General features: G+C 39.0%; 1 protein-coding gene across 2 annotated transcripts; it reads right to left on the bottom strand.

The window, feature by feature from the left end:
* Positions 1 to 1,122: 1,122 nt before the first annotated feature.
* rsrc2 (arginine/serine-rich coiled-coil 2) lies at positions 1,123 to 25,970 on the bottom strand. Of its 2 annotated transcripts, none has more exons than XM_072587417.1 (11): positions 25,773 to 25,970; positions 21,748 to 22,102; positions 20,556 to 20,602; positions 17,903 to 18,093; positions 17,229 to 17,597; positions 16,824 to 16,931; positions 15,292 to 15,374; positions 14,037 to 14,078; positions 11,735 to 11,958; positions 4,004 to 4,093; positions 1,123 to 1,866 (listed from the first exon to the last, which is right to left on the bottom strand). In XM_072587417.1, exons 1-11 carry the CDS (start codon positions 25,953 to 25,955, stop codon positions 1,684 to 1,686), a joined length of 1,875 nt encoding a protein of 624 aa, XP_072443518.1. In that variant the 5' UTR covers positions 25,956 to 25,970; the 3' UTR covers positions 1,123 to 1,683. The 2 variants fall into 2 exon arrangements, with proteins under 2 accessions (XP_072443518.1, XP_072443519.1); XM_072587418.1 differs by lacking the exon at positions 25,773 to 25,970 and adding an exon at positions 23,933 to 24,006.
* Positions 25,971 to 26,949: the final 979 nt, after the last annotated feature.

The following is a 26,949-nucleotide window of genomic DNA, read 5'->3' as shown; positions in this document are numbered from 1 at the left end:
TGCTTTGGTAAGCACAGAAACAGATGGTAGTGAAGAAGGATAAATAACAAGAAGACTACAGAGGGAAGTGGTCGAACGGCCTTGTGAGGCCAGAGATAAACATGTTGTCATGGACACGGCCGGATGAGTTCAGAGATGAACAGCCGAGTTTAGATTAGAAACTGACGTAAACAGGGGAGGAGAGAAGAGAAACAAATTACATAAATATTGTGTATTAGTTGAATTCAGAGCGTGTGTGTTCCTGCCTTGTGGGCAGTGGACACAACACCCCTTTTGCAAGAGCGTAATAAACGATACTACTGATGCAGATCTTGTCTCGGACTGAAATTATTGAAGGGAGTGAGCTTAGTTTCTCACACCCATGATAATTGAAAATGATTATATTTATAGAGCTGCCTCCTCTAGTGAGGAGTTTAAATTCCACCATCACTCATGAACTGGATGTGGCCAGATTGCAGAAATTGGTTCTGGAATTGCCTAGCCCTGTCTATCACTCACTTGTTGCTCATGCTGTTTTGCATTAAATTAGTTGTGTTGCAACTTCACCAGGTTGGTACCATTTTTAGCTATGCTTGATGCTGCTCCTCACTGGTCCTTCTGCGTTCTTCATTGAACCAATGCCATGACAACAGTGGAGGATATGCCAGGCAATGAGGTTTCAAGTTGTATTCGGGAGTACAATTCTACATGCTGCTTATGGTCCAAAGCACTTCATGGATGCATAGTTTTGCATCACATCAGCTTCAAATCTATTCGTCTGGCACAATGACAGTGCTACACAACAGAATGTAAGATATATTCATTATCATGATGGCAATTTTACCTCTACAAGAAGTTTGTGGTGATCACTCCTATCAACTGTCATAGACAGATGCATCAGCAACAGGCAAAGATGTTACATTCTTTAGAACATGACTAGCTTAATAGTGCTGCCGAGCTGTCTAATGATAGCAAAAAGAAAGTGCTGAATTATGCTTCGATTATAAGGGAAGTGTCAGAAAAAGGTCAAAATGATGGGACTAAACAGGAGGGGTCATCTTTTAACTAAAGTACAAGTATGCTGGTTTTAGAAGAATTACCGATCATATTCTGAGCATTTTTGGTATCACTATACAAAGTGTGTATTGAAAATCATCCATTTATTGTCCAGAAAGCTTGATAATGAACAGTGCACTATAAAGCGCTATTCAGCGCTAGAATAAGTACTTACTTACAAACTAAATCCTAATTTACAACTACACAGTCATTATTTGCATTTCAAAAAGATGAAAATAACTGTACAAGTTTTAGTACAAAAGCAATCACATAATACAGCAATGTGAAGTATTACAACAAAACAGAAATGACAGTGAGCTGTCTTGAATACAGTTCGCATATATCACTTCAAACACAAAAAAAACACACCCCCTTTTCTAGTCGCAAAACTGCCATCAACTCTTTCTTCAACGAAGTCCCAATGTTTAGGAAGGATAACTATCACAATATGATTGTTGATACACCCAGTTATCTTGACAATCAAAACCTTTTTTAATAAATTATTTTGCATTGCAACAACCATGCAAGCTAGAGAGCTAGCTTTTTCAGTAAATGGGAAAATGAAAGTCAATATGAAGCTTTAAATCTCCAACATGGACGAAGACAATATAAAAAAAATGTGCTTAAGCACAAGTACAATGTTTGTTCTTAAATTGTGTCCATTCCTCTCATTGAAGAGGAGAAACCCAGGCCCATTCCTCTTTGTGTGTGGGTCTGTGATCGTGCCATCTCATACTGGGCATCCAAGTTCCTAAATACTTCTTCCTGCTGTTTTAGAGTTTTGAAACTTTCATCAGGATTTGGTATTGGGGTTCCTACCTCTTCCTCATCCTGCAAAATAATGAAATCAAATGACGTCACACCAGATAATTAAGATCTCACCACATGCTTTCACAGTTGCAAATTATGTAGCCATAAGGCAGACATGCTTTCCCATCACATTTTCACAAGACCATAGGAAATAGGAGCAGCAGTTCAGCCAGCCCACTGCAACTGCTCAGTCTACCATTCAACAGCTTTGCAGTCACTCTTCTACCTCAATTCCACTTTTCCATTCCACAATCTCCTTAGTATGCAAAAATCTAATTGGTCTCCTCCTTGAATATAATCAACAATTGAGCAAGCACAACCCTTAGGTGTGGAAAATCAAGGGTTTGCAACTTTGTTAACAAAGATACTTGTCAACTTGGCCCTGAAATGTGAACCCTAGTTTTGGAGCCTCCAATCAGAGAAAACAATCACTCAAGCATCCACATTATCAAGCCCACCACAATTTTTTTTTTAAAAAAGGATAGCTTTTTGTAATTGTGAATGTCAGAAAACATGGGCACATTCTACCTAATTTTTCATATGACAACCTGGTTTACCTGTTGGTTGAGAGCAGACTCATTTAGATAGGTTCCACTTCCCTCAATCTTATTCTTCAATATTGAGCTGACTCATTGACTAGGTGAAGTCAGTTGTGACAGCTGTATCAAATGCTGCTATTACTGCAAACAGCAGAGCAGTGCAACAATTAAAAGTATAGTTGATAGCTTTTAAAACATGAACAAAAGCTGGTTGTTGTTGAAAGTGGAATTTTTCACTGTTAATAGCAGCAACTCAGGCTGATCCTTGGCTGAATATAGTATTATTGAACAGCCACAAACATAAATTAAGAAATTATTTCTACAGGAATTTTGTCCCCCAGTTGGCACCAGGATCCCATACTAAAAGCTGTACTTTGCTGGAGTATTATAAGACACAAAAGGAGATACGATGACCAAAAACTTGATCAAAGTGGTAAGTACTAAGGAATGTGCTCATGAAAGCAAGCAAGGGAATTCAATATAGAGTTCAGACAACTGAAGGTAAAGCCAGTTATTAGATTAGATTAGATTAGATTACTTACAGTGTGGAAACAGGCCCTTCGGCCCAACAAGTCCACACCACCCCGCCGAAGCGCAACCCACCCATACCCCTACATTTACCTCTTACCGAACACTACAGGCAATTTAGCATGGCCAATTCACCTGACCTGCACATCTTTGGACTGTGGGAGGAAACCGGAGCAAACCCACGCAGACACGAGGAGAACGTGCAAACTCCACACAGTCAGTCGCCTGAGGCGGGAAATGAACCCGGGTCTCTGGCGCTGTGAGGCAGCAGTGCTAACCACTGTGCCACCGTGCACCCACCAAATGTGGAGCAATTAAAATCAGAGATACTCAAGAGGTCAGAATTAGATAAGCATAGATATTACATGGAGCTGGAGCAGATTACAGACAAAGGGACCGCCAAGGTATGAGGGATTTCAAGATGATGGTGAGAATTTCAGATTAAAATGTTGCTCACAGGAGCCAACAGAAGTTAGTGGGCAATGGTAATCAACAAATAAGACATGGTGCAAGACATGAGCGCCGAAATTTTGGATGACCATTGGTTTAAGGACTGTAGAATATTGATACTGAAATTGTCAAGTCCACAGCTAACAAAAGGGACAAATTAAGTTTTTAGCAGAAGATGAGCTGAGACAGGAACAAAGTTGAATAAGTGTAGGTGAAAGGTTGCAAAATTGTTTGGGCTGAGCTGAGGGGATCTTTGGACAGACAGCTAGGAATAATAATGCAGAAACATAAAAAACCCACTGCAAGTGTTATGATGGACACAATGACTATGGAACTAAAAGAGATTAGTCATGGTCAACAATGTCAGCAAAGAGGCACTGGAGGAGAATGGTATTGTCAACCATGGCAAAGACAGTATACAAGTCAAGACGACTAGGACAAGTCAGCTACGTTGGATGCTCTTTGTGAATTTGACCAAAAGAAAAGATATTCTGTACTGTGGTAGGGTTAGATGTGAGAGATTCAAATGAGTGATCTAGAAAGGATAGGAACAGCATTTCATTCCAAAAGTGTTAAATGTTTTATAAGAATCAAGCTGCGATTAAAAAAAAAGTTTTCTATGATTGCTGTTCTTAACTCACCTTGATGCCCATTAATTTTCGGAATTTGACATTTTGGTCCTTGTTACCAAAATTTAACTTTTCCCATAATTCTGCAGTCTGCGACTTATCCTTTAACAGAACACAAAAAGCATATGAAAATCCATTAAGTGCACCAAAATGACTAAGAAATCCACAAGTCACAGGTCTAAAAATGCATTTTACAGAAAGGTGGAGTGTTCGTTGGTAGACAGAAAAAGTAACAAAATTAAAAATAGATAACTCCTCTTGTTTTGGTGCTGTTTACAATGATTTTGTGTTCAGCAGTATTGGTCTTAATGCCTACCATGATACTATTAAAGCCTAAACAAAACATGATGTAGTATAACAAATTTAGTGGAACAATTTATCACAATGGCTGAAGGTCACTTTCATGCAGGTCCCAGATATTTGCAATTATTAACCTACCACTATAAAAGTGGAAGGAACGTGGGCTTTCCTGTTCTAACACCAGTTCTTCAATTTTTTAATATTACAATTTAATTTGATTTCTGGGAGACAATTTGCACTAACGAGCTAATAAAAGCTATTTATTTGTTCTGTATCTCAAACTCTTCCTATAACACACTGATATTTACAGCACAGAGACTAGTGAATCTCTGCTAGTCAAATTTAACACAAAACTCAATGTCCAGTTATCTATCCATTATTTTGCATCATTCTCTAGTTCAAGGACTTACCTATTTTCTCCCCTCAAAAATCTAAGCCTCTACTTCAACTATTTCCAGTGGCAAATTTCCATGTTCCCAATAAATAGTTTCTTTTTGTAATATTTTAGAATTGTTCACTGAATCTCCCACTGTCAACATCCTTGGGGTTACCATTGACCAGAAACTCAACTCACCACATAAACACTGGCTACAAGAGCAGGTCAGAGCCTAGGGATACTGCGGTGAGTAACTCACCTCCTGACACCCCAAAGTCTATCCACCATCTACAAGACACAAGTCAGGAATGTGATGGAATACTCCCCACTTGCCTGGATAGATGCAGCTCCAACAACACAAGAAGCTTGATATCATCTTGGACAAAGCAATCTGCTTGTTTGGCACCATATCTACGAACACTCAATGCCTCCACCACCGGTGCTCAGTAGCAGCAGCGTGTACTATCTACAAGATGCACTGCAGAAATTCAACAAAGGTCCTTAGCACCTTCCAAACCCACGACTACTTCCATCTAGAAGGACAAGGGCAGCAGGTACTTGGGAACACCACCACCACCTGCAAGTTCCCCTCCAAGCCAGTCACATTGTTGACTTGATAAATATACCGCTGCTCGTTCACAATCGTTAGGTCAAAATCTTGGAATTCCCTCCCTACTGACATTGTGGGTCAACCCACAGCAAGTGGACCGCAGTGATTCAAGGCAGCTGACCACCACCTTCTCAAGGGCAAATAGGGATGGGCTATCAATGCTAGCCAGCCAGCAGCAAAATCCCACAAACGATTTGAAAAAAAAACTCTTCACTCTCTAACCTACTTGATCTCCCATTAGGTCAACTGTTGCTCTGTATAAAGACTTTACTACAATCTTTATAAAACCCCAGAATTCGATCTCCCACATTCTCTTATAGCTGAGACGCCAGCTTTTTTCTATTTTAAAGGCAGATATGAAGTGGATATCCCAAGTGTGATGCAGCTAGTCACACCACTCAGCTTTAAGCAAAAGAGAATTTATTTGAACACGATAGTTGAAACAAACAAAAGAATTTAGAATAACTTAATTACTTAAAAACCCAACTGACTCGATATAGCAACTTAATTATATAAATTCCCGTAATATCCCAGAAACACAACCCTTGGCAAAAGGCAAAGGCAAATTCAAACAGGTTTTTATAGGCAGGAGAGATTTGAGAGAGAAAGCTGATCAGGAGCCATATGCTGAAGCTTGGAACCTTTCTGCACTGCAGCAGTTTGTGACTGCCTGCTACAAGCAGCTTCTCTGTGACAACTAAAAAATTAGAGAAACCTGAAGTGGGAGAACTGACCACTCCCCTGCCATTGTTAAACAAGGCTCTTTCCCAGACACACCTACACCTCTGCCTTTATGATCTTTCTAACAAAAACCCAGGGACAAAACAATATGACTAAAGGCACAGCATTGTCACACTATCATATGCATGAGGTACACCACTTCCAACTCTTCTCCAGTACAAGCCAAACTGTGTTACCCTCAGTTTTCCTTCTGTCAATCAACTTACTTTTGTGACTAGGTTTGCTCCTAAACTGCGAGTGAATTCTCACAAGCCACTTGAGGCATCATATCAAACAACTTCTGAAAAGCCAATATGCATCAATGCTGCATTCCTTTTGTGGAGACAACTGGAATTCTTTAAAAGAAACAAAGATCTTGCCTTTAACAAGTCAATGCCAAACATCCTGGCTTATCCTTTACCCCCATTTTCCTAATTTTCACTTCCCACTGTAATGTTGTTATATTGCATATTCAAGTTTCCATTAGTTCACACTTTTTCAGTACTGTCAGATGATCACAGGGCTAAAATTAACTATTTTATGCTGATCTTCAGTATTTCCAAATTCCAAATACTCTTCGCCCCTTGCATTTTCTCATCAATTGTCTCATGAAATTGCAATGTAAAAATGCACACCATTATGGTTCATTTCTTTGAGTCTAAAATTTTGCAGATAGAAACTACCAACTAAGCATTGAAAAGTAGGGAATTTATGCTGAACTGTACTGAACCTTGGTAGACCCAACTTAAGAGTACTGCAAAAAGTCTGGTTGTCACATTACTAAAAGGACACAGAGACACTGGAGAGTGTGCAAAGATGATCTAAGGGTGGTAACCAACCAGTTGCGTATATATGGAAAGGGTTGACAGACTGTCTTTTTCCCCTCTTGAAATATGAAGGCTGAGGAGTGACTAGGTTTTGATGCAGGAACTTCAAAAGGGAATATGTGCTCTTGCAGGGAACAGCATAACCAGAGGCCATTAATATAAGGTTGTTACCAAGAACTCTAGTAAGGAGTTCAGAAGAGTTGCAAGAATGTGGAACTTGCTGCCACCTTTGGTAGAATCACAGAATTCCTACAGTGTGGAAGCAGGCCATTCAGCTCAGAGTCTCGACTGCTCAGAGAAAAAACAAAAAGCATGTACAGGATACTAGCAGGAACAATAGGGTGTGTGCCAGAGATCTCAATATGTGCAAGATAGAGCAGTAAAGATTAAGATCAGAAGAATCTTCAATCAGATGGGTATTAAAGCAGTGGAGAATATGCAAAGAAGATTTACTAGAATGATACCAGGAAGGAGGGATTTTGGATACAAAGAAAGATTAGCGGAATTGTGCTTCTTCTCCTTGGAGCAGAAAAGATGAAGAGGTGATCTTACTGAGATGTTCAAAATTGACATTTTTACATGAGTTGGTATGTCAGAAGCTAGGTGTCACAACTTCAAAACTGTCAGCAAGACAGTCATGAATGAGAGGAAGAGAAAGTTCTTGACTCAAGAGTTGTTAGAATTTGCAATGTACTGCATGGAAGAATGTTGGCGTTGGACTCAGTCATGCAGCATGGAAACAGACCCTTCAATCCGAACAGTCCTTGTTGACAACAAGTCCAAAGTAACCTAGTATGGGCCTACGCTGGGCCCATATTCTCTCCAAACATTTCTTATTTATGTACTTATCCAAATGCCTTTTGAACATTGTAACTGTACCCACATCCACCACTTCCTCTGGAAGTTCATTCCACACACAAACCAATCAGAAAAGAACAGCTCAAGTCTTTTCTTTAACCTTTCTCCTCACCTCAAAAATTAGGCCCCCAATCTTGAAATTCCCCTGCCCTAAAAGAAAAGACACATGTAATTCACCTTAATGATACCGCTAAGAGGATCATCTCTCAACCTCCTGTGCTCCGGTGAAAAAAGTCCCAGCCTAATCTTAACTCAAACCCTCCATTCCCAGCAACATGGTCATAAATCTCTTCTGAACCCTCTCCAGCTTAATAATATCCTTCCTCGAAAAAGGGCATCCAGAGTACTCCAGAACTCGTCTCACCATTGTCCTGCACAACCTCAACACGACATCCTAACTACTATACTCAAAGGTCTGAGCAATGCAGACAAAACATTCTAACCACTCTGTCCACCTGCAGACTGGGGGAAAGCAGCAAAGAAAAAGTGAAGATATCCTACCTTCAGCATAAAAACCATCCCTTTCCTAGTAAGCATCATTTCTAAAGAAGGGTCACTGGACCTGAAACATTAACTGATTTCTCCCCACAGATGCAGCCAGACCTGCCATGATTTTCCAGCAATTTCTGTTTCTGTTATAGAATAGAGAACAACCTCGCTTATCCGAACATCAATTATCCGAATTTCGGATTATCTGAACAAGAACTCAAGGTCCAGCAAAAACAATATCCCAACAATCAGTTATCTGAACAAAATGCTCCCCGCCCATCTCATTCAGATAACCGAGGTTGTTCTATAATAGGTCTTCAGACCAGATGGGAAACAGGAGCCCTGATGTGAGAAACATTATGGAGTTTTTATTTTCAAAATTTTTCATTCAGAGACTGCACTTCTTACAAGGCACATCTAGCATATTGCATAATAATAAAAAAATTACAACTTTGGTTCAGAGACTGTTGCTTGGCAACCTTCAGCACAAAACTAAGGTTTTGTTTGTGCAACAACGAATCCAAAACTCAATCTCTTCATTATTCTTAAAAGCTTTGCTGGACACGTGATCTAAAATGTAATTTGACTTTATAAGCAGCAGATTAAAAGGTTAAAGAAAACAGTTTGTTTCCTTTAAACCCTTCTCCCACAGTACAAATGCAAAGTTCCAGTTTCCTTTTACTCAAAAAGATTTATGTATTTCTAACATGATATATATGACAATGATTTTTCCAAGGCATACAAATGCACAGCATGGAAGTCAGACCTCTTAGCCTAACTCTTCTATGCTGACCAGCTATCCTTAATAAATGTAGTCCCATTTACCAGCATTTGGCCCATATTCCTATAAACCCTTCCTATTCATATACCCATCGAGATGCCTTTTAAATGTTGTTGTTGTATCAACCTCCACCACTTCTTCTGGCAGCTTATTGCATATGCTGCATGAAAAGGTTGCCCCTTAGGTCCCTTTTAAATCTTTCCCCCCTCATTTTTAGACTCCGGCACCCCAGGGAAAGGACCATGTCTATTCACCCTATCCATGCCCCTCATGATTCTATAAATTTCTAGAAGGTCACCCCTCAGTCTCTGACACTCCAGGGAAAGTAGCCCCAGCCTAATCAGCCTCTCCCTATAACTCAAACCCTGCAAGATCCTTGTAAATCTTTTCTGAACTCTTTCAAGCTTCACAACATTCTTTCTGTAGCAGGGAGACCAGCACTGCACACAATATCCAATAGTGGCCTAATCAATGTCTTGTACAGCTGCAATATGGCCTCCCAAGTCCTATACTCAATAAAGGCAAGCGTACCAAACACCACCTTCACTATAATATCTTGCTGTAACCATGAGCACTCCAAGGTCTCTTTGTTCAGCAACTCTGTCCAGGACCTTACCATTAAGTGTACACGTCATGCCCTGATTTGCCTTTCCAAAATGAACCACCTTGCATTTATCTAAATTAAACTCCATCTGCCACTCCTCAGCCCTTTGCCCCATCTGATCAAGATCCCGTTGTACTTCCTCACTGTCCACTACACCTCCAATTTTGGTGCCATCTACAAACGTACTAACTATACCTATGTTCACATCTGTGACTATCGATGATACAAATATCTCAGCAAGGGACCCAGCATTCACTTCCCTCGCTTCCCCCAAAGTTCTAGGGTAAACCTAATCAGGTCCCAGGGATTTATTCACCTTTACGAGTTTTAAGACATCCAGAACACCCTCCTCTGAAATATGGACATTTTCCAAGATGTTGCTATGTATTTCCACACATTCTCCATCTTCCATATTCTTCACCACTGTAAACACTATTGCAAAATACTCAAAAAAAAACAAGAAAGGGGAAAGGCAAGAACATGCTGGTGCCAAACTATCTAATCTGTGTACGGGACAGACAATAGTCATTTACGGAGGAACGTCGATTATCCAAAGGACATGGGTGGGGAGTAATTCGTTCAATTAATCAAATTCTGGATAATCAAATACTGGATTACATTTTAGCCAAGCACTAGGACCTTGCAATCTTATCAGATAATTTGAAATTTGGATAATTGACTGCTGGATTATCAAAGTTCCTCTGTATAATACTCTCAGAAACCTGTCACCCACAGAGGTATCCAAAGTGTGGAGGGAGTGTACCTTCTAAGAAAGTCGTAACACCAAATGGACACACTAGGGATAAACAGAAGCCAAATCTGGGAACATATCAAAGTTATGTTCACGTAATGAATGAGTGGAAGACCATCCTAACAGATAATTTACTGTGCAAGAATTCAACGTACGTACAAGTCGAGAACAAAGTGTGAAGTCTAGATCCTCAGTAGGTTGAACTATCACAAGGTTCAGAAGGATTATACAGCCTTTTCAACTTGAACTCAAAGTTTTCAATTCTTGTTTTTATCAGCATTTTCTGCAACTACTTTAATGTATACATATTTTCACAGTTGGTGCATACAATTTTATTTTGGGGGAGGTGGTGGAAAACTGGGAATGATGTACTTTAGGAGGCAATATGCTAATGAGTTAAGGACCAGGAAGGCACTGCATTGCAGCAACCAAGACGACTCCAAGCAGCAGTGTGATGGATTAACGATGTGTAACCAATTACTCTATAATTGCAATTATTTGTTTGTCTATTCAGTGAAGTCCCCTGTTTGGGACTTCCAAATAAATTGAGCATATGCAGCTTACCAATCCTGTAATTTCAGGAAAACACCACAAGAATACAAAAATTTTCATCCATTTGTGTTCTCCAATTATTTTTCATTGTCTATGAACTTGCTGATTGATAAGAGTCTCACCGTTTCCCGAATATCTATTCAATACCCGAACCATCCAATGTATATTGGAATTAAATTTTAATGCTTTTCTATCTGCTATTAAATATATGTAAGGTTATGCTGTAGAATCAGCACTCATTATATTGCTGTGTTGCCATTTAGAAAGTTGAATGCTTCAGTGTTGTCTACTTCAATCTTCTTTTCACCAGTAAAAATATATTTCTCAACTCAGCACCGCCTTCTAATAGCTCAGGTGGCTCATTCCAGTCATCATTTGATCAGCTTTCAAGTGTTGCTTAGTCTCATTTAATTTGGTAACAGTGGCAAGCCTGGAATTCTAAAGCTTCAACCTTCTCCAGATAACAGATACACGACGCAAGAGAATTCAACTTAAAATTAAATCTTGTTTGAATAACATTTGTACCTGGTGTAGCAACACCTGCTACTGCAGTCACATTTTCTGACACAGGATTTTGAAGCATTAGCCAAATCAGAAAATATGAATTGGAGAAACGCTGTGATCACATAAAGCAACAAGATTTCAAAAGGATTAATGGTTTTTAAAAGATGGGCAATATTTTAAAGCCGAAAGAATAGGGAAAAAGAAATTAATCCATAAAGCTAGGTGGATGGTGAAGGTAGCATAATGGTGAGGGGAATTGGATGGAGAAAAGGAACCTTTTTATAAAAAAAAGTAACATTAATTAAAACTGATAAAGAAGTCTGGTGTAACAATGTCAATGTCAACATTGACATAGCTAATAGTAAACTCACCCCCTCTTTCTTGTTCTGCCAGAGAAGTTTGCGTTTCTTCTCTTGCTCTGCAAACTTCATTGGGTTGACAGCAGTTGGGTTGTAATAACTGGGCACAGCTATACCGGTTTCAGCCAATGCCTTCGCTTGGAGTGCTGCCATCTGTGCAGCCATTGCAATTTGAGGAGTAACTTGAGTACCGGATGCCAGGAGAGCAGCAACGTTGAGAACTGATCCACCACTAACTGTTAAGACATCAGAAATACAATTATGTATATTTGCTCAGACAAACAGCATAAATACCTGGATGTACCAAAGTTTAAAAAAAAATCACCATACCAGGTTACAGTCCAACAGGTTTAACTTAAGCACTAGCTTTCGGAGCACTGCTCCTTCATCAGATGGTGATGAAGAAGCAGCGCTCTGAAAGCTAGTGCTTCCAGTTAAACCTGTTGGACTACAACCTGGTGTAGTATGATTTTTAACTTTGTACACCCCAGTCCAACACCTGCATCTCCAAATCCAGATATATCAAGTAGATTGAGTAAAATCAAGAGGCGAAGTCAGAGTGACTGCTCCTCAGATCAAGGCAGCACCTGACAACAATGTGGCTCAAAAACAAAGTACAGTAAAACCAAGCCAGTGCAACCCAGAGTGAAACTCTAGTCACAATCATACATCTTAGACCCAGAACAGTACTGTCGAGATTTGTCAGAACAGTATTCTTGATCAAGCCATCTTCTGTTGCTTCACCAATAATCTTCACCATTACAGAAAACATTTGATGATTTCAGAATATTCAGCTCCATTCATAATTCCTCACAAAATGAAGCAATTTATGCCAAGTGGGACCACATCCAGGTCTGGGCTTAAAAATGGCAATTTTAATTCTGACTGCTTTTCCTGGCAGTTAGTGGCACTGCCACCAATACATTCCCTCTCAGTGAAGGGTGACTTTACTACTTCTCAGAAACTGAACTCTACCAGCCATAAAAATAGCGTATTTAAAAGAACATACCTGGAACTGGGAACTCTGCAGCAAGCAGACCACCTGCAAGTCCCTCAGCAACAAAGTGTGCGATGCAATACTCTCCCACTTACTTGAATTGGTAAAGCAGCAACAATGCTCAAGATGCTTGGCAACGTTAAGAGGAGATCAGTCACTCAATTTGACTGGTATCCTATTCACTAGTCTAATCATCTGTTCCTTCATACAGTGACTGGTGTGTGCATTATCTACATGTCACTGCAATATTATGCCCTATTTCCCACAATAGCAACAAGCAAAATTTCACCTCTGCAAAAGCACACAGACCCAAACAGTACCACATCTAAATCTCGAACAATCAAATTTAGATATGAATTTCTGCTCCTTCAGGACATCAAAACCAACACAGCACTGCAGGAGCACATTCAGTGTCATCCTGACATTCCTGAGTTAACTAGACACTGGTGGCAAGTGCTGGCTATGGCCTTGACAACTTACAACTTGAGAATGAAATAAGCAATGGAATTCAGACACACATGTGCACAAACAATTGAAAACTACTGCAAAGGAACAAAAAGGCTAATGGAATGTTGGCTTTTAATTCAAAGGAGTTTAGAAGCAAAAATAAATTGTTTGATGCTTTAGTATACAAAACCTCATATTGACCCAACATGGAATATGGCATTCAGTTACGGTACCAAACGGAGAAAAAGATACACTGATCTTACAAGTATGTGTAGCTCAGATACAACAACTTATATGGGTTCTTAAAGGATTAAATTGAAAGAATAGGTGACATTGACTTGGTTGGTATTCTAAATTTAGAATGTTGATAAATAACTTAGATTGAAGATAAAAACACAAACTATTCAAATGGGGAATTCAGAAGGAAGGTAATCTTAAAGTTGGAAATTGGCAGCATCAGGATTAGTCAACAGCTGCAGATAGAACTGGTTGAGAGGAATATTGGGGAACACTAACAAATATTGTTAGTTCTGCGATCTAACAATAAAATCCTTGCAATCAACAGTGTGATTGGGAAAGTGCATTAAGGTAATGTCTCAAATCCAACTGTGCAAAAATAAGACACCCTTCGTATTTAATTTTAATTTATTTTTGTTTTTTAAAAAAAAACAGGTGCACTAGCATAGACTGGGTTTAGGGTAGCTATGCCGATCCACCCAACAGCCCTGACACTAAATCGGAATTGATCATGGTCCAAACTACCTGTCCTGAAAACCATAAATATCCAAAATCCATTACAACCTTGACTCCAAAGTTTCCAAATCTGAGGCACTTGTACTTTGAAAATGAAGAAATATTAAGTTTTCCTACCTGTCGGCTGGTTGACACTTCCTAGTGATCCATTAGTTGTATCTATGAAAATAAATACAGTTTATTTTCCATACTATTCATCCAGTGGCTGTTTTGCAAAGTCCAGTGTTAAATATGACTGTCATTACTGCTTTGAATGCACAGTGCAGTTCTTGACATCTGTGGCACCCATGTAATAATTGGAGGGACACCATGAAGTGATATTCTAATATTTAAGAGCTAGACTTATTTCTTCAATTACCACTTACTTCTTTTGTTTCACATAACCACCGAACTGCCAAATGTCTACAACTTAATTGCAAGTGTTCACAATCTTTAACTTTTCCAACTTTCGAATATTACCTTTAAGTTGTTTTTGGAAAAAAGGAAACTGTAAAACCAATAATAAACAATCAAGTAATTTACTACAGGGTGACCACCCCTATATCTGCAGGTCCTGTTATGACAGCCTGAACATAATACAGGGAACATTCCAGAACGAGGGACCAGAAGGCTGCTGGGAAGGTAAATTTCCCATTGAAATGAATGGGTTCGCTCCTATCTGCGGTGAGTCTTGGAACATGTCCCCCGTGGGTATGGGGACGCGGTGAATTAATGTATTACACTTCAAATCAAGAAGTGCTTCCTGTTACTCTCAGGCGACCTATTTATTAAATTTCCTTAAGTATTCACCACCACAAAATCAGATGCTGTTCAACTGTTTTTTTAAAAATCAAGTGATCAACAGTTGCCTATCAATTGATGGTTGCAACTTTTAAACATAATGCAACAAATATACCAAAACATTGACAGGAATAATTGTACATTCTCTTTCCCCCACCCTTGTTTTAAAAAAAAGTATCTTGCACAAAAAAAAAAGCCCACTTCAGAGTTGAAGGTCATTTCTCATTTACTTTCTGTAATCCCAATTCCAAAGCCGATTTACAATTCCAATGACGTCCAAGTACCGTGACAGGTTTTTGCAGAAAAGCCATTTGCTACCTAACTTCCTGGAAGCCGCAGACACACTTCAGAGACAGGATTTCATTTAGATTGTGAAGCTTACAAATGCAAGGGAATTTTGCTTTCTGGTTTCAAGCATACCATGGAGGTAAAGTAACTGGTTTAAAAGAGTCAATTTGTGAAGTGAAGTGAAGTTGGAAAAGCTTTGCTGCAGCTCGATTTCAAAGCTTTGCATTTATCTCCATAATTTAGTTGCTACTTCCATTAGTTCTACAAACCTTAAAATTAGCAGATATTGTAATACTTTAATTACCTGCAACATCTGTTTGCTCCACTTTCTGCTTCTCCAGTAGCTCTTTTTCTTTTTGCTCTTGAAGCTTCTTTGCTCTTTCAAGCCTGTGATTCAAACAATAAGAAGTTACTAAATACTTAGCAAAGACTCTGACTTCAAATGTACCTAGATTTTATTCTTTAGTCTCTCGCTATAGTCTTTCATAGTAACTGCTGCATGCTTTAAATAAGGCTTCGCACCATGTTTATAAGATCACAAGAGACAGGGATAGACTGAATGGACTCAGTCTTTCTCACAAGGACGAGAGGACATCAGTTTAAGATTAGAGGGGAAAGAATAAAAGAGAAACTGGGGAGCAACTTTACGCATATGGAAGGAGCTGCCAGAGTAAGTGGTTGAGATTCAGTACCAACATTTAAAAGGTCTTTGGAAAAATACACGCATAGGAAAGGTTTAGAAGGATATGGGCCCAAGTGCAGGGAAATTAGGTTAGCATGGACAGACATTTTTTTTTAGATTAGATTAGATTAGATTGCTTACAGTGTGGAAACAGGCCCTTCGGCCCAACAAGTCCACATCGCCCCGCCGAAGCGTAACCCACCCATACCCCTACATCTACATCTACCCCTTACCTAACACTACGGGTAATTTAGCATGGCCAATTCACCTGACCTGCACATCTTTGGACTGTGGGAGGAAACCGGAGCACCCGGAGGAAACCCACGCAGACACGGGGAGAACGTGCAAACTCCACACAGTCAGTCGCCTGAGGCGGGAATTGAACCCGGGTCTCTGGCGCTGTGAGGCAGCAGTGCTAACCATTGTGCCACCGTGCCGCCCCATGGCTGGCATGAACCCAATTTAGGCCAAAGGGTCTGTTTCCATGCTATAGGACTCTATGACATCTAACTGTAAGACAGCTCACAACCTATACACCGCTTCCTCTGGCCAGAAGGAAACAACAATGCTAATTGAATAATATTCAGATGTAGTTTAAAAATAAGACATCTCCAAATCAAGACCAACAAGAGGAGAAATCTCCTGAGGATCAGTAATTTTTGGAACTTCCTTCCCCAGATAACACTGAATTCATTGAATATATTTAAGGACAAATTCAACTGATTTTTGATCAGCAATAGTGTGGAGGGTTTTGTGAGGCCAACAGGGAAATGGCAAAATAATAGCACCATCATCGGTTCAGCTATGACCTTACTGAATGGTGCGGCAGGGAAGTGGGGTTAAATGGATTGATCTCGTACATATTTCTGACAATCTAGTAGCTTTTTTCATTCCTCTACACAAGCCTGCCAAATGAAAATCAAACATAATTATTCAGTAGCACAATGAGCCCTCTAACTTACAATTAAATACAGAAAATACTGGTTTCAGCACTGTTTCTGTTTCTATTTCATATCTCCAGCATTCTCAATTGTTTTTTTCCCTAGCTACTTACTTTCATATTTTAAAGCAAAAACAAACCTCAAAAATATTACAGGGCTGCACTGAACCAAAAAAACCTGATGAACTGATGAAAAATAAGGAAGAGAAATTACCTTCGGGCTAATGCTTCCTGAGCATCCATAGCAGCATTGCGACCCCTGAATGCTGGGGGCGTTCGACTCCGACTTCTGCTTCTACTGAACTTGCGTTTTCTTTTTTCTCTGCAATATAAATCTTCATTTATGATTTTATTCAAGAGAGGAGTGTATCAAAATGAAAATGCATTAAAAAACCGAAAGAACTGTGGATGCTGTAAATCAGAAACAAAGACTCAAAACTTGTTGAAAAAGTTCTTACATGCCTCAGCATATACAAGAAACACTCGAAAGTAAAAAGCTAAGGATTAACTTTCTTAAGGTAACACATGAACTAGAAGATGAGTTTAACGTGAAAATATTTTAGTTTGAAAAGAAAATAGACAATGTTTTATACTACAAAGTGGAGGCAGAGGGACTCACTTGCTTCGGCTTCGACTTCTGTGCACCCTGTGCCTTGACCTTGACCGAGATTTTAGGCGTCGTTTCTTTTCTCTGCTTCTTGAACGCCTGCCCCGGCTCCTCGAACGCCTGCCCCGACTCCTCGACCGCCTGACACGGCTCCTGGAACGCCGCCCCCGGCTTCTCGAGCGTCTGCCCCGGCTCCTCGATCGCCTTCCCCGGCTCCTTGAGCGCCTGTCCCGGCTTCGAGACCGCTTGTCCCGGCTCCTTGAATGCCTGTCCCAGCTCCTTGAGCGCTTGTCTCTGCTTTTTGATCGCCTCTCTCGACTCCGAGACCTCTTTTCTCTGCTCCGTGAACGTGACCTCTTCTTTTCACGACTCCGATGTCGCCTATAAATTAGGAACAATATATACTCAGGATTACAAAGGTAATCAGTCACATCTTAAAATAATCCCAACTGAATAGAATTAGGCATTTGTTCAAATGCAAGATTTGACTAATAAAGACACCCATTTTAATTTAACAGTTTTAAAGAAGCTCAAAAAAGCGGTCAGCTCGATTTAAGTAAAGATGAATTACTTTTCAATACCTTGCCATAGAAAAGTGGCCAAGATATTGTCCCAATCAAATCACAAAGCACATTGAAAATTTATTTGAACTCAAAAATATATACATTAAAATTATTAATACTGGCCTCTCCCTGGACCTGGATCTTGAATAACTGTGAGCTTTTGATGATTTTTTGTCTTTCCGTTTTGGCCTATCTTCTCCATTTTCTGTTGAACTTAATCGCTCCCTCCCTTTGTCATGCTCCTTGTCACTTTGTTGATCAGAAGATTTGTGTTTTTTGGTGGTACTTCTTTCTTTTATCTCCCGTCTTTGTTCCTGTTTTAAGAAGAAGTTGGTTCTTTCAGGAAAATAGTGCAACAAAGAGAGTTAGTATGGGTAGAAAATACAAAGATTTAATAGTGGGTTGTAAAAGCAACAATTCTTTGAATGTCTTAGAAGAAGCGAAGTAATAAGCTATCAACATTCAGTGCTTTTTACAACACACCAAACCCAAGAAATAGTAATCAAAAAGTGTACACTGATACACATTCAAGGGGTGGAATAATCTACTTGCTTTCCAATAATTAGCCATAAATAACTATTCTATAGGCATGAGACTCATCACTCCACATCATCTACTGCCAACACAAAAAAACTTCTCCAGCTACACTCAAACCAAAATGAACTTATTTGAATCAAAGATCACTTGTCTCACACTTTAATTTTCAAATGTCAGTCACTATACACATATTTTTCATATAATAGGCACACTGCGCTCAATCCAACTTTGTTATTTATCACATTAGTGACTAAACCTATTTGTAAAAAAGTTTCAAAGATTTCAATTTCAATTGCAAGGCACTATTCAGGTCCTTTCAACTCTCAACACAAGGTAAAACCAAAACACCAATCATAATGCAAATTAGTTACACTTTCAAGATCTGACCCAAACTCAGTGATATGCATATCTTAAAAACTGTACCTTTCCCTGCAAATGTTCCTTCCTGTGTACAGTTCCTCGCACTTTACAACTTGGGCAATCTCAGACTATCACCAACTAATTCTAACCAAGTATTTTTAATTTTGCGAGACCAGTACAAGTGGAAGTTTGGGTCAAACACTAATATCAAAATAAAGCCAAGCTCTTACAGGAAAAGTGAAAAGGGCTATCTGGGATGCATCAAATGATGCAATTACTAGACAAAAGATATGATCTTATGATTGTATTCAAAAATTTCAACTTTTCCACTTCTAATGGAAACATATCAATCCTATGCAGGATATCCTCCACATCGAGAAAGAATGATTAATCATGGAACAATTCACAGGGAATAAACTTGCCTATCTTCTCGGTGAACATGTCTACTAAGCCTTTTCCTTCAATTAAACAAATTCAAACTATGTTGTTAGATGCTTAAATCCACCAGCAATTTAGAAAGTGATTCAAAAGACTGTTGCACATCCAACTTTCATGCAACTATAATGTTTAAAAAGAATGCTGGTGATTAATTTAAACAACTAGTTGCCGTAGAAAATATTTTAGAATTCTAAATCATTTTGTGGTAGCCAATAATCACTTCCAAAAATATTTCAGTCCGTAATCAAGAAGTCTAAACACCACTGTCTATGACAGTAAAAACTTCACCTAAGTGAAGTTATTTAACAAAGTGCTGATACAAATATTTTGTAAAGATTTTGATATGGCCAAATGTAAACATTTTCAATTTCTACACATACATACACAAAATCACAGGCACACTGAACTTTTACGTCAAAAAACCTACCCATTTGGCGCCAGGTTGGTGGTGGAGAGAACATTCACAAGTTATGTGTTATGCATTTAAGCATTAAGTCATTGGACCATGCAAAAGGTACTTATGAACATTTTATTTTTTTCCAGACCTCAGCATGTTTTTATTAACTACAATTTTGTTATATCTATTAGGTATCAGACCTGAAATCAGATTATAATTACAAGCTGAACTCAGTGCCAGCAATGATACTGCAAAAACATACTGCGGCATTTGAAGCAAGAATGCCAGCAAGAGTTTTAATTAGCAACGGTGAAACAAAGTTAGTACCGGGCTAAAGCCCATCAAAATACTATATATCCAATAATTAGGACATAATTTACAAAGCAGCATTTATAAAAGGTTGGTCAGTTCTTTGAATTATGCAAAAATCAAATTGAAATATTTGGACATTATCTTATTCAATTTAGTTTGCGGGGAAGAAAACGCCTGCTCTCCAAACCAAATTGAATTGACAATTGACTACCACAAACAAAGCAGATTTGCTGGGTGATTCTTTCAAGTTACAAAGCAAATACGAGTGTGAATGGCTGATATTTACCTTTTCAGGAGGTAGGCTTATATTTTTTGCTATTTGACTCTGCAGCGTCTTCTGCTCACTGTGTCTCTTCGTGCATTAGCACGCTGAGTACGATTCATTATAGAAATGTTATCATGTGATCTATGTATACAAAGTAAACTTTCCAAACACAAAAATGCCAAAAATCTGTATTGATACCCTCCTAAATTGTAATAACTAAATATTAAAATATTTGGTCAACTTTAACCTATTTAATATACTGTTCTAATTAGAACTGGGAAGAAAACATTTATAGTCATCTGCTTAGGTAGGATACAATACTTTGTCATGACAGCTAAGCAATTTTACTTTTGTCTAACAAACTTTGGTACTTACCATCCTGACTGTCAGTATTCAATAAATAAATTGTCAGCAGAACAACATTTAGTTCTTAAATTAACTTATATTCTACAGAAAGTATTAATTACCTCTTTGCTTCTGCTGCGACTTTGCCTGGATCTCCGGCTTTCACTTTCTGGAAAATGAAAAACTACTACATGAACAAACTCAGTTGCAAAGAAAACCATGAGTCTTTATTACAATTGCAAGCCTATTTATCCATGCATTGTATACCTTTTAAAAATGTCAAAGATCCAGAGCAACTGGTCACAAATTCATTTAAGTTCATCAATTCAATCCAGTTTTCAATATGTAATTTAGATGTAGTTTGCAGCTTTAAGAGAGTCGCAAAATTGTCAGTAACCATTACATCTAAAACAGCTTCAAACCAAGTTAGGTGCTGATCTAACGAATGAGTAATATTCTGACACCCAACCTAAAAATTCCAAATGCAGCAGAAATATCGACTAATTACTTAATGATTGCCCAATATTCCAGACAAGCAAATAAACTATAGTGTGCAACTAAAATATAGTAGTTGCTTTTATAAAGGCAGTAACAACAACTCATGCAGCAAATATTTATCAGTAGTTTCATTTTAAGTAGCCTTTTAAGAAATAGAATGGCACTTCTCTTGGATATGGCTTATAACATCATGATGTATAACTGACTAATTTATCTGTTTCTCTGTTATATCTGCAGGATCCTTACCTTCACATACATTAACTATAAAATGCAAAAGTGTTTTAGCTTCAACTGTAATTTCTCATTTACAGCATTAGACAAAGTGCTCTATTAAAATTTATTGTAGGCAAATGTTCTATGGCTAATAACCCAAATGAAAACATCCTACAACATTCTCAAACTCAAGATTACTGCAGCTCTAAATTATACTATTTAGAAGATGTGACACGTCTTTTAAACCGTGTGCCATCATACTACATACCAACTACGTGCCAACACGTAGTATTCACAATATCCTGATTTCAGGCTACTTGTCATGACAAGAGCAAAGGAAATCACATATGTGTTGTGAGAAGAGAGTAAATTGATCCATGATGTCTCTGTGCAACTCTAATGCAATGTTACTCTAGAAATCCAGGAAGAAATCAGCTCCCCTATTACGTAATGTCAGGAAGTAAGGCCACCTAAATAAGAATATTGTTGAGTGAAAACTGTCAACACTCAAATTGTAACAATTATTCTCCACGTCAAACTTGAGACTGTAATACCAACATAAAGGTTTAGAATCTTATATGTCAATAGAAACAATGTACACACCAGACTTCCGTTTCTTCTCCCTCGATCTTGATCTCGACCGAGATTGTTTCTTCTCCACAGACCTTGATCTCGACCTGGACTGTTTCTTCTCCACAGATCTTGACCTTGACCGAGACTGTTTCTTCTCCCTCGATCTTGATCTTGATTGAGACTGTTTTGTGTCCCTGGATCTCGATCTGGTCCTAGACCGTTTCTTCTCCCTAGATCTTGACCTTGACCGAGACCGAGACGGAGATTGGGAAGAACGATGCTTGTAGCTTTTGGGAGATTTAGATGTTGCCAATCGCTCGCTTTTCTTTTCCGTGTCTGAAGCAGATTTTTTCAACACCAGCCCATCCTGTTCAGCATCACTTGCCTGTTAGCAGATTTTAAAAGTTGTATCCAGATTAACATTAATTTTCACAATGTAATTTCTTCTTTTGCTCAGTTTCATCATCTCCTGAAGTTATTATTCCTTTTCTGGGGCATAGCTGCACCATAAATACTAATTTTTAGTCCTATTGGTTATGACACAAACAACAATCTTGACAGCGTGAGTAAACCAACTTACCTTGTTGAGTGTTGTGGTTCTGGAAGGATCAGAAAGCTTGAGTTGGTATCATGGTAAAACCTAGCTGTCTCTTACCTAATTCTTACCAATGGGTGACTGGGCAACAACCTGACCAACATTCCTGCTGGGGCCAAGCAGAATGTTTAACTATCTTGTTCACATTAGCTCACTTCGCACAGACTGAGAATTGAATTTAGGATCTGACCTATATCGTCACTTACCTTATTGCAGTAAATTTGCTGAACTACTATGGTAGCAGCTACCAAAGACAATTACAAAGATGGCACCTATGTTTAGATGAGTACAGCTTGTCCAATCTCAAGTAAAAGCAAAACAGGATTGGGGTCACTAAGTAGTAGCGCACACTCACCTAGTACCCTTTACCTTTTATCTAAAATACTGTGGAGAATGTAAATCTTTCTGACTGATGTCTCCAAGTTTTCTAAAATCTCAGCAAACTGAAAAATAGCAAATGCAATTCCTCATCTGTAAAAAGAGGACAAAGGATGAACTCTCAAATTTACAGGCTGATTATTACTCCAAATACGCAGTAACTGTTTGAGACAGTTAGGACTGATTATTTGACTTAAGTTTCTTTTGAGGATGGACAGATAAAGAGTATGGCTGTGAAAGTCATCTACCCAGTTTCAGGAAGTCACTGGCCCACATAACAGACTGATTCACATTGGATAGATGGCCAATATTAAATTGGATGAATGCATGGCTGAACAGTAGATAACAAGTATCACAAACAGCAGGGACTAATAATCTGGCAGCTGTTAATTTCAAAGTGTTATAAATAGCAGAGGTTGGAATATTTCACAACTGAAAATTGTGCAAATCTTGCAATAAGTGACACCACATGCCTGATACAAAGACTAGATAATTTAATCAATGCACAACAATTCAAAGAATTAGCTGGAGTTTGCAGCAGAGAAGTGGTAAATGGACTTTGATGAGTGTGAAATCAAGGTTAAGAGGTGATAGTTTGGATTACAACTTAAATAGGAACAGTTATCAAAGAGTCACCTCAATATTTATGTAGTCAAAAACTGCTTATTGAATCACAAGGGTTTGTGCAAAGATATCCACTCAGGGATACCAGTCTCTGGAGAAGATGAAGAACAGGGTACACCAGTAGGAGATCTTCAGGATTTTCGAAATATGTGAAGGAAGGAAGACTATTCAGTTGGGCAGAAGAATGAATGACTAGGTAACATATCTCAGAATGAGTTAACTGAATTTGCATTCATTACATATAGCTAGTCCACTAAAACAAACTTTGCCCTATAAATTCAGGAATTAGTCCCAGGGTAGACTCCTGACCTCAAGGTGAAACTCAGTGTGGACTCCCTGCTTTAGAAGGGGCTGTAATGCTGAGCTTTTTTCTTCATTTCTCTAATTTATATCTAATATTTTATATCTTTGTACCCAAGATGACACTGGAAATGGTGACTTTGTACATGTTTCGCTGTACTCATGCATTCCTATACTTCAGTACATGTGACAATAAAGCTAATGCAAAGACATGGTATGTCACTGAAAAGAAATACATCACCAAAGTTTTAACTTCAACTCAGCAGGATAAAAGCAAGAGCGTCAAATTGTAAATCATTAAAACATTCTGTAACACACCTGGATATGTGACATTTTTGATTGAGGCTTTGCCATGGGGAACTCTGGGTTTCCCAGGCACTTCAATGAAGGTGCAAGGCTTGCATGAGTTCCTTTTATTTGCAGAAATGAAGAAAGGGGTCACTTGAGTGAAGCATTAACAGCAAAATTTAATAAAATACATTTTTTAAAAATGCAAGAAAACTGCCCTCTGTACAGCACCTCTCACAGAAAGCCCCCTATCGGTAGCTGACATCAGTGCACGCACAGTAAGGCACCAAGACTGGCGCTGACATCACACATGTGCAGACTGGCATGGAGAATTCAGTGGGACATCGGCACATGTGCAAAACAGCAAAGTCCGATGTGTACATTGGCACATGCGCAGAATGAAGCCCGCAAACTGATCCCAGCTGGAACTGCATTACTGTCAGAGGTAAGCTTTCTCGAAAACACTGCACCCTAATTCTTCAGCAATGATATTGCCAAATCGTGCTGCCATGATGCACGCTATCCTAGAACTACCTGTATCCTGCACTGTAATAATCTATATCAATGAGTTTTAGAACACAGAACAGGAATGCATCCTTTGGCCCAAGATGTTGTGCCAAATATGACACCAAACTAAACTAATCCCTTCTGCCTGCCCTTGGTCCATATCCCTCTATTCCTTGCATATTCATGTGCTTAAATAAAGGTGCCTTAAGCAGCCATACCAAATTGGCTCTCACCATCCTAGGCAGCCTTATTCCAGACTCCCACCACATTTCAAGTAATTCTGAAAAAGGTCATTGTTTTGGTAAAATCTGTCAAATACCAGTTTGACTTTTCCAGAGCTTAAAATTGGCATTCAATATGTAATATATTAGTAACATTTTGTCATATTACAGCATTTTAACATATTGGAGCACCATTATTTTCCTACAAATGAGCATCAAGGTTGTTAAGAGTAACCATGCCCCCATCAATACCGATTTTGGGTTCTTAGGCTCCAGCAGCATGGTTTCATCCTAATACGAACCATCTTTCTTGCCCTGAATCCAGCAACTCTACCAGGTTTCTTCAGGGGCAAGTAAAATGATTCATATTAGAATGATACAATGATGCTGGAGCCTCAGAACCCAAAATGGGTATTGAAGGAGGCATGGTTACTGATAAAGGGCTTATGCCCGATATGCTGATTCTCCTGCTCAAGATACTGCCTGACCTGCTGTGTTTTTCCAGCATCACACTCGACTAAAATTTAAAGCAAGGCGAGCTATGAATTTAGTTAAAGTCGTTAAATGATTTATTATGCACAATACTACGTTTTGTGAATCGAATACAAACTCCAAGGCCTAATATCCAACAAGGCTAGAGCTCTAGTCGGCTCTTCAATCTAACAACACGATCCACTGGGCTAAGAAGATCCTTTCGATGCCAGATACACTCATCATTAGATTTTCACATGTTAAGTACATAAAGCAAATGGAAATAGTACAAGTCGAAGAATCTGACAGCCCTTCCACTAAAAATAATGCGCACAATAAACGAACTTATAACGCAGCGTCTCATCATCACGTTTCTTCAACACAGCAGCTTAACTGTGTTATCAAGAAAAGATACATAACGCAAAATCGGATTCTCTAATACTGTTAAACGAGCGACTGTTAACTTGACATGATGTGAAAAGGGTTTCATAATGATGTCGTCTATATTTAAAAGAGACGAATGTTCCAGAAAAAAATATTTCCAAGATGGCGCCTACCGCCATTTTCTACTCAATGACCGTGCCACCGCATCGTCGTGCAGGCCTCCGGAAAACCCCGAATTTATCACATAAACGGGGGAACATCAATGTTATTTATTTGAGAACACTCACCGCCATATTCCCAAGCGTTTTTGTAAGAGAAACAACCGTCAGTCCGCCGCCGATAGGGTCAGCAGCCACCGCAGCCGCCTCCCAGCCGACAAAATGCTCAGTGACGAACAGCCTCCTCGCGCTGGTGCATTGTGCGCACGCACTGACCCGCCTCCACACGATTGTCGTTCTCAGGCATTTCATCTCAATTCAAAAAAACATCATTTTTTTGTGGGTTGTATAGATTTTCAATTTATTTAACAATAAATTTCGCTCCCGTGGATTTTTGACAGTATCCTGCAACTGCACTCAGCTCACACAACAGCAATGTCATACCTAAATACGTTGGCTGTTTTTCTCTCTCTCCAGATACTGCTTGTTCGGCTGATCATTCCAAACACATTATGTTCTTATTCCAGATGTCAAGCTTCTGAAGTACTCTGCTTCCATACACATAACAATTTCTACTGTATTTATGTATTCTGTCTTAAAACCACGTAATGTAACAGATACGCAGAATCACGTGGGACATTAATCTAGAATAAGGATACTGGTTCCAATAAATGGATTTCGGAGCTTTTCTTTAAAGGGTTGGAAAGGCTCACAGGGTGAACATCCTCTATTAAATGTTAATTTGGAAGCACTAGCTTTCGGAGTGCTGCTCCTTCAGCGCTCCCAAATAAACCTGTTGGACTATAACGTGGTGTAGTGTGATTTTTCAACTTGGCTCACCCCAGTCCAACACCAGCATCTCCAAATCATGACGATTAAAATAGAGCTAGAGGTTGTGCCAATCGTGTGTTAGAATGACTACACAACAGTTTGAAGTCAAAGCAAAATACATAGGTCTACACGTATGTAAAGAGAAAAATATTAGTTAAGGCAACTACACTCAGAAGCTGGGGAAAATATAATGGGAAACAAAAAGATGGCATATTTTGGTGCTGTCTTCAGAAGAGGACACAAATAACATCCCAAAAATTCAGGGTCTAGTGAGAGGTGAGAGGAAATCAGTATTAGGAGAGAAATGGTGTTGGGTAAAATGATGGGAGTAAAGGCCAATAAATCCCTAGGACCCAAAAATCAGCATTCCAAAGTACTTAAGGAAATGACCAGAAATAGAGGAAATAATGGTGGTCATCTTTCAAGATTTTATAAGCTCTGGAACAGTTCTCATGGATAGAGAATTTGTAACCCT

The sequence above is a fragment of the Chiloscyllium punctatum genome, chromosome 17 (assembly GCF_047496795.1).
Source record: "Chiloscyllium punctatum isolate Juve2018m chromosome 17, sChiPun1.3, whole genome shotgun sequence".
NCBI lineage: Eukaryota > Metazoa > Chordata > Chondrichthyes > Orectolobiformes > Hemiscylliidae > Chiloscyllium > Chiloscyllium punctatum.
This window is presented reverse-complemented; position numbering and strand designations above follow the sequence as displayed.